The 17,050-nt window shown below is 34.9% G+C and overlaps 1 protein-coding gene across 3 annotated transcripts in view; it reads right to left on the bottom strand.

The window, feature by feature from the left end:
* LOC141782012 (kinesin heavy chain-like) overlaps window positions 1-14,071 on the bottom strand; it is a 159,754-nt gene extending 145,683 nt beyond the window's left edge. For all 3 annotated transcript variants that reach the window (XR_012597007.1, XR_012597006.1, XM_074658032.1), the window contains exons 1-2: window positions 13,742-14,071; window positions 8,376-8,463 (exon numbers count right to left, since the gene is read on the bottom strand). Coding sequence is in view for 1 of the 3 variants with exons in the window: in XM_074658032.1 (XP_074514133.1) it covers window positions 8,376-8,463; window positions 13,742-13,867 (214 nt within the window). In the remaining 2 variants the exon portion in view is untranslated. The remainder of the gene's footprint in view (window positions 1-8,375; window positions 8,464-13,741) is intronic.
* Window positions 14,072-17,050: the final 2,979 nt, after the last annotated feature.

Below are 17,050 nucleotides of genomic sequence, written 5' to 3'. Positions count from 1 at the left end.
ACATACAGTCAACATACAATCAACATAAAGTCAACATAAGATTAACATACAATCAACATACAATCAACATACAGTCAACATACGATCAACATAGTCAACATACAGTCAACATACAATCAACATACAGTCAACATACGATCAACATATAATCAACATACGATCAACATACAATCAACATGCAATCAACATACAATCAACATACAGTCAACATACGATCAACATACAATCAACATACAATCAATCAACATAGAATCAACATACAGTCAACTAACGATCAACATACAATAAACATACAGTCAACATACAGTCAATCAACATACAATCAACATACAGTCAACATACAGTCAACATACAATCAACATACAGTCAACATACGATCAACATATAATCAACATACGATCAACATACAATCAACATACAATCAACATAGTCAACATACGATCAACATACAATCAACATACAATCAATCATCATAGAATCAACATACAGTCAACTAACGATCAACATACAATAAACATACAGTCAACATACAGTCAATCAACATACAATCAACATACAGTCAAAATACAATCAACATACAGTCAACATACAGTCAACATACAATCAACATACAGTCAACATACAATCAACATACAATCAACATACAGTCAACATACAATTAACATAGAGTCAACATACAATCAACATACAGTCAACATACAGTCAACATACAGTCAAGATAGTCAACATACGATTAACATACAATTAACATACAGTCAACATACGATCAACATACAGTCAACATACAATCAACATACAGTCAACATACAGTCAACATACGATTAACATGCAATTAACATACAGTCAACATACAGTCAACATACGATTAACATGCAATTAACATACAATCAACATACAGTCAACATACAGTCAACATACGATTAACATACAATTAACATACAATCAACATACAGTCAACATACAATCAACATACAGTCAACATAGTCAACATACATTCAACATACAATCAACATACAGTCAACATACAATCAACATACAGTCAACATACAGTCAACATACGATCAACATACAATCAACATACAGTCAACACAGTAAACATACAGTCAACATACAGTCAACATACAATCAACATACAGTCAACATATAATCAACATACAGTCAACATACAGTCAACATACGATCAACATACACTCAACATTAAATCAACATACGATCAACATACAGTCAACATACAGTCAACATACAATCAACATAGTCAACATACAGTCAACATACAGTCAACATAAGATTAACATACAATCAACATACAATCAACATACAGTCAATATACAGTCAACATACGATTAACATACAATTAACATACAATCAACATACAGTCAACATACAATCAACATAGTCAACATACAATCAACATACAATCAACATACAGTCAACATACGATCAACATACAATCAACATAGTCAACATACAGTCAACATAGTCAACATAAGATTAACATACAATCAACATACAGTCAACACACAGTAAACATACAGTCAACATACAGTCAACATACAATCAACATACAGTCAACATACGATCAACATACACTCAACATACAATCAACATACGATCAACATACAGTCAACATACAGTCAACACACAATCAACATACAGTCAACATAGTCAACACACGATTAACATACAATTAACATACAATCAACATACAGTCAACATACAGTAAACATACAGTCAACATACAATCAACATAGTCAACATAGAGTCAACATACGATCAACATAAAGTCAACATAAGATTAACATACAATCAACATACAATCAACATACAGTCAACATACAGTCAACATACAATTAACATACAGTCAACATACGATTAACATAAAATTAACATACAGTCAACATACAATCAACATACAGTCAACATAGTCAACACACGATTAACATACAATTAACATACAATCAACATACAGTCAACATACAGTAAACATGCGATTAACATAAAATTAACATACAATCAACATAAAATCAACATACAGTCAACATACAGTCAACATACGATTAACATGCAATTAACATACAATCAACATACAGTCAACATACAGTCAACATACGATTAACATACAATTAACATAGTCAACATACAATCAACATACAGTCAACATACGATCAACATACAGTCAACATACAGTCAACATACAATCAACATAGTCAACATAGAGTCAACATACGATCAACATATAATCAACATACAGTCAACATACAGAAAACATACGATCAACACACAATCAACATACGATCAACATACAATTAACATACAATCAACAACCAGTCAACATAAGATCAACATACAGTCAACATATAATCAACATACAGTCAACATACAATCAACATACAGTCAACATACAGTCAACATACGATCAACATACACTCAACATACAATCAACATACGATCAACATACAGTCAACATACAGTCAACATACAATCAACATAGTCAACATACGATCAACATACAGTCAACATACAATCAACATAAAGTCAACATAAGATTAACATACAATCAACATACAATCAACATACAGTCAACATACGATCAACATAGTCAACATACAGTCAACATACAATCAACATACAGTCAACATACGATCAACATATAATCAACATACGATCAACATACAATCAACATGCAATCAACATACAATCAACATACAATCAACATACAATCAACATACAATCAATCAACATAGAATCAACATACAGTCAACTAACGATCAACATAAAATAAACATAGTCAACATACAGTCAATCAACATACAATCAACATACAGTCAACATACAGTCAACATACAATCAACATACAGTCAACATACGATCAACATATAATCAACATACGATCAACATACAATCAACATACAATCAACATAGTCAACATACGATCAACATACAATCAACATACAATCAATCATCATAGAATCAACATACAGTCAACTAACGATCAACATACAATAAACATACAGTCAACATACAGTCAATCAACATACAATCAACATACAGTCAAAATACAATCAACATACAGTCAACATACAGTCAACATACAATCAACATACAGTCAACATACAATCAACATACAATCAACATACAGTCAACATACAATTAACATACAGTCAACATACAATCAACATACAGTCAACATACAGTCACCATACAGTCAAGATACAGTCAACATACGATTAACATACAATTAACATACAGTCAACATACGATCAACATACAGTCAACATACAATCAACATACAGTCAACATACAGTCAACATACGATTAACATGCAATTAACATACAGTCAACATACAGTCAACATACGATTAACATGCAATTAACATAGTCAACATACAGTCAACATACAGTCAACATACGATTAACATACAATTAACATACAATCAACCTACAGTCAACATACAGTCAACATAGTCAACATACGATTAACATGCAATTAACATACAATCAACATTCAGTCAACATACAGTCAACATACGATTAACATACAATTAACATACAATCAACATACAGTCAACATACAATCAACATACAATCAACATACAGTCAACATAGTCAACATACATTCAACATACAATCAACATACAGTCAACATACAATCAACATACAGTCAACATACAGTCAACATACGATCAACATACAATCAACATACAGTCAACACAGTAAACATACAGTCAACATACAGTCAACATACAATCAACATACAGTCAACATATAATCAACATACAGTCAACATACAGTCAACATACGATCAACATACACTGAACATTAAATCAACATACGATCAACATACAGTCAACATACAGTCAACATACAATCAACATACAGTCAACATACAGTCAACATACAGTCAACATAAGATTAACATACAATCAACATACAATCAACATACAGTCAATATACAGTCAACATACGATTAACATACAATTAACATACAATCAACATACAGTCAACATACAATCAACATAGTCAACATACAATCAACATACAGTCAACATACGATCAACATACAATCAACATAGTCAACATACAGTCAACATACAGTCAACATACAGTCAACATACAATCAACATACAGTCAACACACAGTAAACATAGTCAACATACAGTCAACATACAATCAACATACAGTCAACATACGATCAACATACACTCAACATACAATCAACATACGATCAACATACAGTCAACATACAGTCAACACACAATCAACATACAGTCAACATACGATCAACATACAGTCAACATACAGTCAACATACAATCAACATAAAGTCAACATAAGATTAACATACAATCAACATACAATCAACATACAGTCAACATAGTCAACATACAATTAACATACAGTCAACATACGATTAACATAAAATTAACATACAATCAACATAAAATCAACATACAGTCAACATACAGTCAACATACGATTAACATGCAATTAACATACAATCAACATACAGTCAACATACAGTCAACATACGATTAACACAATTAACATACAGTCAACATACAGTCAACATACAATCAACATACAGTCAATATACAGTCAACATACAATCAACATAGTCAAAATACAATCAACATACAATTAACATACAATCAACATACAGTCAACATACAGTCAACATACGATTAACATGCAATTAACATAGTCAACATACAGTCAACATACGATTAACATAAAATTAACATACAATCAACATAAAATCAACATACAGTCAACATATAATCAACATACAGTCAACATACAATCAACATACAGTCAACATACAGTCAACATACGATCAACATACACTTAACATACAATCAACATAGTCAACATACAGTCAACATACAGTCAACATAACATTAACATACAATCAACATACAGTCAACACACAGTAAACATACAGTCAACATACAATCAACATACAGTCAACATACGATTAACATACAATCAACATAGTCAACATACAGTCAACATAAGATTAACATACAATCAACATACAGTCAACATACGATTAACATACAGTCAACATACAGTCAACATACGATCAACATACAGTCAACATAAAGTCAACATACAATTAACATACAGTCAACATAGTCAACATACAATTAACATACAGTCAACATAAAATCAACATAGAGTCAACATACAGTCAACATACAATTAACATAGTCAACATACAGTCAACATAAAATCAACATACAGTGAACATACAGTCAACATACAATAAACATACAGTCAACATACAATCAATCAACATACAATCAACATACAGTCAACATACAATCAACACACAGTCAACTAACGATCAACATACAATAAACATACAGTCAACATACAATCAATCAACATACAATCAACATACAGTCAAAATAGAATCAACATACAGTCAACATACAATCAACATACAGTCAACATACAATCAACATACAGTCAACATACAGTCAACTAACGATCAACATACAATAAACATACAGTCAACATACAATCAACATACAGTCAAAATACAATCAACATACAGTCAACATACAATCAACATACAGTCAACATACAATCAACATACAGTCAACATACAATCAACATACAGTCAAAATACAGTCAACATACAATCAACATACAGTCAACATATGATCAACATAGTCAACATACAGTCAACATACAATCAACATAAAGTCAACATAAGATTAACATACAATCAACATACAGTCAACATACAGTCAACATACAATTAACATACAGTCAACATACGATTAACATACAATTAGCATACAGTCAACATACAGTCAACATACAATCAACATACAGTCAACATACAGTCAACATACGATTAACATACAATTAACATACAATCAACATACAGTCAACATACAGTCAACATACAGTAAACATGCGATTAACATAAAATTAACATACAATCAACATACAGTCAACATACGATTAACATGCAATTAACATATAATCAACATACAGTCAACATACAGTCACTAACGATTAACATACAATAAACATACAGTCAACATACAATCAATCAACATACAATCAACATACAGTCAAAATAGAATCAACATACAGTCAACATACAATCAACATACAGTCAACATACAGTCAACTAACGATCAACATACAATAAACATAGTCAACATACAATCAATCAACATACAATCAACATACAGTCAAAATACAATCAACATACAGTCAACATACGATTAACATAAAATTAACATACAATCAACATAAAATCAACATACAGTCAACATACAGTCGACATACAGTCAACATACGATTAACATGCAATTAACATACAATCAACATACAGTCAAAATACAGTCAACATACAGTCAACATATAATCAACATACAGTCAACATACAATCAACATACAGTCAACATACGATCAACATACACTTAACATACAATCAACATACAGTCAACATAAGATTAACATACAATCAACATACAGTCAACACACAGTAAACATACAGTCAACATACAATCAACATACAGTCAACATACGATTAACATACAATCAACATACAGTCAACATAGTCAACATACAGTCAACACAAGATTAACATAAAATCAACATACAGTCAACACACAGTAAACATACAGTCAACATACAGTCAACATACAATTAACATAGTCAACATACAGTCAACATACGATCAACATACAGTCAACATAAAGTCAACATACAATTAACATACAGTCAACATACAGTCAACATACGATCAACATACACTTAACATACAATCAACATACAGTCAACATAAGATTAACATACAATCAACATACTGTCAACACACAGTAAACATACAGTCAACATACAATCAACATACAGTCAACATACGATTAACATACAATCAACATACAGTCAACATAGTCAACATACAGTCAACATAAGATTAACATAAAATCAACATACAGTCAACACACAGTAAACACAGTCAACATACAGTCAACATACGATTAACATAGTCAACATACAGTCAACATACGATCAACATACAGTCAACATAAAGTCAACATACAATTAACATACAGTCAACATAAATTAACATACAGTCAACATAGTCAACATAAAATCAACATAGTCAACATACAGTCAACAAACAATTAACATACAGTCAACATACAGTCAACATAAAATCAACATACAGTCAACATAGTCAACATACAATAAACATACAGTCAACATACAATAAATCAACATACAATCAACATACAGTCAACATACAATCAACATACAGTCAACTAACGATTAACATACAATAAACATACAGTCAACATACAATCAATCAACATACAATCAACATACAGTCAAAATAGAATCAACATAGTCAACATACAATCAACATACAGTCAACATACAGTCAACTAACGATCAACATACAATAAACATACAGTCAACATACAATCAATCAACATACAATCAACATACAGTCAAAATACAATCAACATACAGTCAACATACAATCAACATACAGTCAACATACAATCAACATATAGTCAACATACAATCAACATACAATCAACATACAATTAACATACAGTCAACATAAGATTAACATACAATCAACATACAGTCAACATACAGTCAACATACGATTAACATACAATTAACATACAATCAACATACAGTCAACATACAATCAACATACAGTCAACATACAATCAACATACAGTCAACATACAGTCAACATACAATCAACATACAGTCAACATACAGTCAACATACGATCAACATACAGTCAACATACAGTCAACATACAATCAACATACAGTCAACATAAGATTAACATACAATCAACATACAATCAACATACAATCAACATACAGTCAACATACAATCAACATAGTCAACAGTCAACATACGATTAACATACAATTAACATACAATCAACATACAATCAACATACAGTCAACATAAAATCAACATACAGTCAACATACAATCAACATACAATCAACATACAGTCAACATACAGTCAACATACGATCAACATACAATCAACATACAGTCAACATACAGTCAACATACAATCAACATACAGTCAACATACAGTCAACATACAATCAACATACAGTCAACATACAGTCAACATACGATCAACATACACTCAACATACAATCAACATACGATCAACATACGATCAACATACAGTCAACATACAGTCAACATACAATCAACATACAATCAACATAAAGTCAACATAAGATTAACATACAATCAACATACAGTCAACATACAGTCAACATACAGTCAACATACAATCAACACACAATCAACATACAATTAACCCTAACCCTATATGGGGTTAATAATGAGGTGAACGGACCTTTAACGATCTGTCTGGCGACGGTGTCGTAGACCTGAACCTGTTCGGTGTTCGGAGGGAGAACTCTGTCAAACACGTACGGCTTCCCCTGAAACACAGGAAACACACCGTCAAAATAAAATACCAGTCTGTCTGAAAAACCTATACCCTGTGACATCACTGTATACCCTGTGACATCACTGTTTACCCTGTGACATTACCGTATACCCTGTAACATTACTGTATACCCTATGACATCACTGTATATCCCTGTGACATCACTGTATACCCTATGACATCACTGTATACCCTATGACATCACTGTATATCCCTGTGACATCACTGTTTACCCTGTGACATCACCGTATATCCTGTGACATCACTGTTTACCCTGTGACATCACTGTATACCCTGTGACATCACTGTATACCCTATGACATCACTATATACCCTGTGACATCACTGTATATCCCTGTGACATCACTGTTTACCCTGTGACATCACTGTATATCCTGTGACATCGCTGTATACCCTGTGACATCACTGTATACCCTGTGACATCACTGTATACCCTGTGACATCACTGTATACCCTGTGACATCACTGTTTACCCTGTGACATCACTGTATACCCTGTGACATCACTGTATACCCTGTGACATCACCGTATACCCTGTAACATTACTGTATACCCTATGACATCACTGTATATCCCTGTGACATCACTGTATACCCTGTGACATCGCTGTATACCCTGACATCACTGTATACCCTGTGACATCACTGTATACCGTAACATCACTGTATACCATGTGACATCACCATATACCCTGTGACATCACTGTATATCCTGTGACATCACTGTTTACCCTGTCACATCACTGTTCACTCTGTGACATTACTTTATACCCTATGACATCACTGTATACCCTGTGACATCACTGTTTACCCTATGACATCACTGTATACCCTGTGACATCACTGTATACCCTATGACATCACAGTATACCCTATGACATCACTGTATACCCTACCCTGTATAGTTGATGATATATTAATGTTATAGACTCAGGTAGACATTACCCCTCTATATCTATACATAGACAATAGTTGATGATATATAAATATTATAGACTCAGGTAGACATTATTCCTCTATCTATATATAGACAATAGTTGATGATATATAAATATTATAGACTCAGGTAGACATTATTCCTCTATATCTATACATAGACAATAGTTGATGATATATTAATGTTATAGACTCAGGTAGACATTACTCCTCTATATCTATACATAGACAATAGTTGATGATATATAAATATTATAGACTCAAGTAGACATTATTCCTCTATATCTATATAAAGACAATAGTTGATGATATATTAATGTTATAGACTCAGGTAGACATTACTCCTCTATATCTATATATAGACAATAGTTGATATATTAATGTTATAGACCCAGGTAGACATTACTCCTCTACATCTATATAAAGACAATAGTTGATGATATATTAATATTATAGACTCAGGTAGACATTACTCCTCTACATCTATATATAGACAATAGTTGATGATATATTAATATTATAGACTCAGGTAGACATTACTCCTCTATATCTATATATAGACAAAAGTTGATGATATATTAATGTTATAGACTCAGGTAGACATTACTCCTCTATATCTATACATAGACAATAGTTGATGATATATAAATATTATAGACTCAGGTAGACATTATTCCTCTATATCTATATATAGACAATAGTTGATGATATATAAATATTATAGACTCAGGTAGACATTATTCCTCTATATCTATACATAGACAATAGTTGATGATATATTAATGTTATAGACTCAGGTAGACATTACTCCTCTATATCTATATATAGACAATAGTTGATGATGATATATTAATGTTATAGACTCAGGTAGACATTACTCCTTTATATCTTTATATAGACAATAGTTGATGATATATTAATATTATAGACTCAGGTAGACATTACTCCTCTATATCTATATATAGACAATAGTTGATGATATATTAATGTTATAGACTCAGGTAGACATTACTCCTCTATATCTATATATAGACAATAGTTGATGATGATATATTAATGTTATAGACTCATGTAGACATTATTCCTCTATATCTATATATAGACAATAGTTGATGATATATTAATATTATAGACTCAGGTAGACATTACTCATCTATATCGATACATAGACAATAGTTGATGATATATTAATGTTATAGACTCAGGTAGACATTACTCCTCTATATCTATATATAGACAATAGTTGATGATGATATATTAATGTTATAGACTCAGGTAGACATTTCTCCTCTATATCTTTATATAGACAATAGTTGATGATGATATATTAATGTTATAGACTCAGGTAGACATTACTCCTCTATATCTATACATAGACAATAGTTGATGATATATTAATGTTATAGACTCAGGTAGACATTACTCCTCTATATCTATATATAGACAATAGTTGATATATTAATGTTATAGACTCAGGTAGACATTACTCCTCTACATCTATATAAAGACAATAGTTGATGATATATTAATATTATAGACTCAGGTAGACATTATTCCTCTATATCTATATATAGACAATAGTTGATGATATATTAATGTTATAGACTCAGGTAGACATTACTCCTCTATATCTATACATAGACAATAGTTGATGATATATAAATATTATAGACTCAGGTAGACATTATTCCTCTATATCTATATAAAGACAATAGTTGATGATATATTAATGTTAGACTCAGGTAGACATTACTCCTCTACATCTATATAAAGACAATAGTTGATGATATATTAATATTATAGACTCAGGTAGACATTACTCCTCTACATCTATATATAGACAATAGTTGATGATATATTAATGTTATAGACTCAGGTAGACATTACTCCTTTATATCTTTATATAGACAATAGTTGATGATATATTAATATTATAGACTCAGGGAGACATTACTCCTCTACATCTATATAAAGACAATAGTTGATGATATATTAATATTATAGACTCAGGTAGACATTACTCCTCTACATCTATATATAGACAATAGTTGATGATATATTAATGTTATAGACTCAGGTAGACATTACTCCTCTATATCTTTATATAGACAATAGTTGATGATGATATATTAATGTTATAGACTCAGAAAGACATTACTCCTCTATATCTATATATAGACAATAGTTGATGATGATATATTAATGTTATACACTCGGGTAGACATTACTCCTCTATATCTATATATAGACAATAGTTGATGATATATTAATGTTAGACTCAGGTAGACATTACTCCTCTACATCTATATAAAGACAATAGTTGATGATATATTAATATTATAGACTCAGGTAGACATTACTCCTCTACATCTATATATAGACAATAGTTGATGATATATTAATATTATAGACTCAGGGAGACATTACTCCTCTACATCTATATAAAGACAATAGTTGATGATATATTAATATTATAGACTCAGGTAGACATTACTCCTCTACATCTATATATAGACAATAGTTGATGATATATTAATGTTATAGACTCAGGTAGACATTACTCCTCTATATCTATATATAGACAATAGTTGATGATATATTAATGTTATAGACTCGGGTAGACATTACTCCTCTATATCTTTATATAGACAATAGTTGATGATGATATATTAATGTTATAGACTCAGAAAGACATTACTCCTCTATATCTATATATAGACAATAGTTGATGATGATATATTAATGTTATACACTCGGGTAGACATTACTCCTCTATATCTATATATAGACAATAGTTGATGATATATTAATGTTATAGACTCGGGTAGACATTACTCCTCTATATCTTTATATAGACAATAGTTGATGATGATATATTAATGTTATAGACTCAGAAAGACATTACTCCTCTATATCTATACATAGACAATAGTTGATGATGATATATTAATGTTATAGACTCGGGTAGACATTACTCCTCTATATCTATATATAGACAATAGTTGATGATATATTAATGTTATAGACTCAGGTAGACATTACTCCTCTATATCTATAGAGACAATAGTTGATGATATATTAATGTTATAGACTCAGGTAGACATTACTCCTCTATATCTATAGAGACAATAGTTGATGATGATATATTAATGTTATAGACTCGGGTAGACATTACTCCTCTATATCTATATATAGACAATAGTTGATGATATATTAATGTTATAGACTCAGGTAGACATTACTCCTCTATATCTATAGAGACAATAGTTGATGATGATATATTAATGTTATAGACTCGGGTAGACATTACTCCTCTATATCTATAGAGACAATAGTTGATGATATATTAATGTTATAGACTCAGGTAGACATTACTCCTCTATATCTATATATAGACAATAGTTGATGATATATTAATGTTATAGACTCAGGTAGACATTACTCCTCTATATCTATAGAGACAATAGTTGATGATATATTAATGTTATAGACTCGGGTAGACATTACTCCTCTATATCTATATATAGACAATAGTTGATGATATATTAATGTTATAGACTCGGGTAGACATTACTCCTCTATATCTATAGAGACAATAGTTGATGATATATTAATGTTATAGACTCAGGTAGACATTACTCCTCTATATCTATATATAGACAATAGTTGATGATATATTAATGTTATAGACTCAGGTAGACATTACTCCTCTATATCTATAGAGACAATAGTTGATGATGATATATTAATGTTATAGACTCGGGTAGACATTACTCCTCTATATCTATAGAGACAATAGTTGATGATATATTAATGTTATAGACTCAGGTAGACATTACTCCTCTATATCTATATATAGACAATAGTTGATGATATATTAATGTTATAGACTCAGGTAGACATTACTCCTCTATATCTATAGAGACAATAGTTGATGATATATTAATGTTATAGACTCGGGTAGACATTACTCCTCTATATCTATATATAGACAATAGTTGATGATATATTAATGTTATAGACTCGGGTAGACATTACTCTTCTATATTATAGACTTCATTTCTATTTTACAGGTGAAGTTAATTGTTTTAATTGGTTTTAATTGGTTTTCCGGGTTGGTGCTCTGATTGTGTTTCTATTGTGTTTCTATTGTTGCTGCAGACAGACGGACAGACAGGCGGTCAGGCGGTTGGAGGGTGTGCCGGTAACGGACCGTGTTTACCGGATTCTCTGGTTTAAACACACAGACAGAGACAGAGAGCACTAACCGGGTCCTCTCTGGTAGAGATCATCAGTATTAACGGGAGAACTCACCGCCACCACCACCGTGTCCTCTCCGTTGAATTTGGGGACGTATTTGTCTCCTCGGTTTCGCTCCGCGTCGTTCAGCGGCCTGAAGCGGCACATCACCTTCACTCCGCACACCCCCGCGTTCTCCATCACACAGCCGAGACAAAGACACACCGGGACACACCGGGACACACCGGAGACACACCGGAGACACACCGGGACAATCCACCGGCAGCTTCAGACCACGTTGACACGGTTCAGACCGAAACGAGTCTCCTCCAGCGGACAGAGAACCGATCAGATCTCCGGTGTGTTAATCGGGATGCTGACTGACTGAACACTCCCACCTGGACCACCGAGCCGCAGGGAACTCTGGGACATGGAGTCCTGCCTGCTTCTATAGGCCTACAGATTAACTCATTGATTAGTTCATCCGCTCTGGAGCAGAAAAAGAAAAACAAACTGAAATGAGCAGAAGAAGAAAACTAGAAAATAGTTCCCAAATAAATAAATCAATAAAAAACAGGAAACGCTCATCTGGAAGAAAGATTAGAAGAAAATGAAACAAAAACTGATTTATGAGCGAACAAACAGAAGAAGAGGAGGAGGAGTGGTTGTCCAGCAGGACAATGCTCCATGCCACACCGCCAGGTCAGTGAAGGTGTGGATGAAGGACCCCCAGATCAGGACCTTGTCATGGCCAGCCCAATCTCCAGACCTGAATCCCATTGAAAACCTCTGGAATGTGATCAAGAGGAAGATGGATGGTCACAAGCCCTCAAACAAAGCCCAGCTGAGGAGTGGCATAAAGTCCCCCAACAGCAATGTGAAAGACTGGTGGAGAGCATGCCAAGACGCATGAAAGCTGTGATTGTAAATCAAGGTTATTCCACCAGATATTGATTTCTGAACTCTTCCTAAGTTAAAACATTAGTATTGTGTTGTTTAAACATTAATATGAACTTGTTTTCTTTGCATTATTCCAGATCTGAAAACACTGACTCTTTGTTGTTATTTTGACCAGTTGTCATTTTCTGCAAATAAATGCTCTAAATGACAATATTTAGATTTAGATTTGAAATTTGGGAGAAATGTTGTCAGTAGTTTATAGAACATAACAAAAAATGTCATTTTACTCAAACACATACCAATAAATAGTAAAACCAGAGAAACTGATCATTTTGAAGTGGTCTCTTAATTTTTTCCAGAGCTGTATATATACATATATATATATATCCATCCATCCATCCATCTTCAACCGCTTATCCGGGATCGGGTCGCGGGGGCAACAGCTCCAGCAGGGGACCCCAAACTTCCCTTTCCCGGGCCACATTAACCAGCTCTGACTGGGGGATCCCGAGGCGTTCCCAGGCCAGAGTAGAGATATAATCTCTCCACCTAGTCCTGGGTCTTCCCCGTGGTCTCCTCCCAGCTGGTCGTGCCTGGAACACCTCCCAAGGGAGGCGCCCAGGAGGCATCCGTGCTAGATGCCCGAACCACCTCAACTGGCTCCTTTCGACGCAAAGGAGCAAGGACTCTACTCCGAGTCCCTCACGGATGACTGAGCTTCTTACCCTATCTCTAAGGGAGACGCCAGCCACCCTCCTGAGGAAACACATTTCGGCCGCTTGCACCCGCGACCTCGTTCTTTCGGTCATGACCCAACCCTCATGACCATAGGTGAGAGTAGGAACGAAGATTGAACGGTAGATCGAGAGCTTTGCCTTCCGGCTCAGCTCTCTTTTCGTCACAACGGTGCGGTAAAGCGAATGCAATACCGCCCCTGCTGCTCCGATTCTCCGACCAATCTCACGTTCCATCGTCCCCTCACTCGCGAACAAGACCCCGAGATACCTAAACTCCTTCACTTGAGGTAAGGACTCATTCCCTACCCGGAGTAGGCAAACCACCGGTTTCCTGCTGAGAACCATGGCCTCAGATTTAGAGGTGCTGATTCTCATCCCGACTGCATCACACTCGGCTGCGAACCGATCCAGTGAGTGCTGGAGGTCGCAGACCGATGATGCCAACAGGACCACATCATCTGCAAAAAGCAGCGATGAGATCCTCAGCACACCGAACTGCAAACCCTCCTCCACCCGACTACGCCTCGATATCCTGTCCATGAATATCACGAACAAGATTGGTGACAAAGCGCAGCCCTGGCGGAGGCCAACCCCCACCGGAAACGAGTCCGACTTACTGCCGAGGATCCGAACACAGCTCTCGCTTTGGGCGTACAGGGATTGGATGGCCCTGAGAAGTGCCCCCCTCACCCCATACTCCCGCAGCACCCCCCACAGTATCTCCCGGGGGACCCGGTCATATGCCTTCTCCAAGTCTACAAAACACATGTAGACTGGATGGGCATACTCCCAGGCCCCCTCCAGGATCCTTGCGAGAGTAAAGAGCTGGTCCGTTGTTCCACGGCCAGGACCGACTCCGCATTGTTCCTCTTCGATCCGAGGTTCGACTATCGGCCGAACCCTCCTTTCCAGCACCTTGGAGTAGACTTTACCAGGGAGGCTGAGCAGTGTGATACCCCTGTAATTGGCACACACTCTCTGGTCCCCCTTTTTGAAAAGGGGAACCACCACCCCGGTCTGCCACTCCTTAGGCACTGTCACCGACTTCCACGCGGTGTTGAAGAGACGTGTCATCCAAGACAGCCCCTCCACACCCAGAGCCTTCAGCATTTCTGGGCGGATCTCATCAACCCCCGGGGCTTTGCCACTGTGGAGTTGTTTGACTACCTCAGTGACTTCCACCAGGGAAATTGATGATGGTCCCCCATCAGCTTCCAGCTCTGCCTCTACCATAGAGGGCGTATTGGTCGGATTCAGAAGTTCCTCAAAGTGCTCCTTCCACCGCCCGATTACCTCCTCAGTTGAGGTCAACAGTGTCCCATCCTTACTGTACACAGCTTGGATGGTTCCCCGCTTCTCCCTCCTAAGGTGCCGGATGGTTTTCCAGAAGCACTTTGGTGCCGACCGAAAGTCCTTCTCCATGGCTGCTCCGAACTCCTCCCACACCCGCTGCTTTGCATATATCATATATATCTCACGAAATCACTTCATCTGTAATCCACGTAAAGATAGAGAGAGGTGAATGGTGTGTAGCGAGAAGGTCGGGGTGGATGGTTCGGTCTAAAACCACCAGACTTTCACCAGGAGACCATTATTGGTGCCCCGTGTGAGGCCAGACCTGAAGTTACAAAACTTCTGGAGTAATTTTAACCATAACCACCATCTTTAAACCTAACTGAGTAGTTTTTATCACAGAACTCCCGTATTAAGTTACACCACCATCTTTTCCTCACCTTAACTAAGAGGT

Source organism: Sebastes fasciatus, chromosome 14, assembly GCF_043250625.1.
Source record: "Sebastes fasciatus isolate fSebFas1 chromosome 14, fSebFas1.pri, whole genome shotgun sequence".
Taxonomy (NCBI): domain Eukaryota; kingdom Metazoa; phylum Chordata; class Actinopteri; order Perciformes; family Sebastidae; genus Sebastes; species Sebastes fasciatus.
Note: the sequence above shows the minus strand (reverse complement) of the source record. Positions and strands in the feature narration are given on the sequence as shown.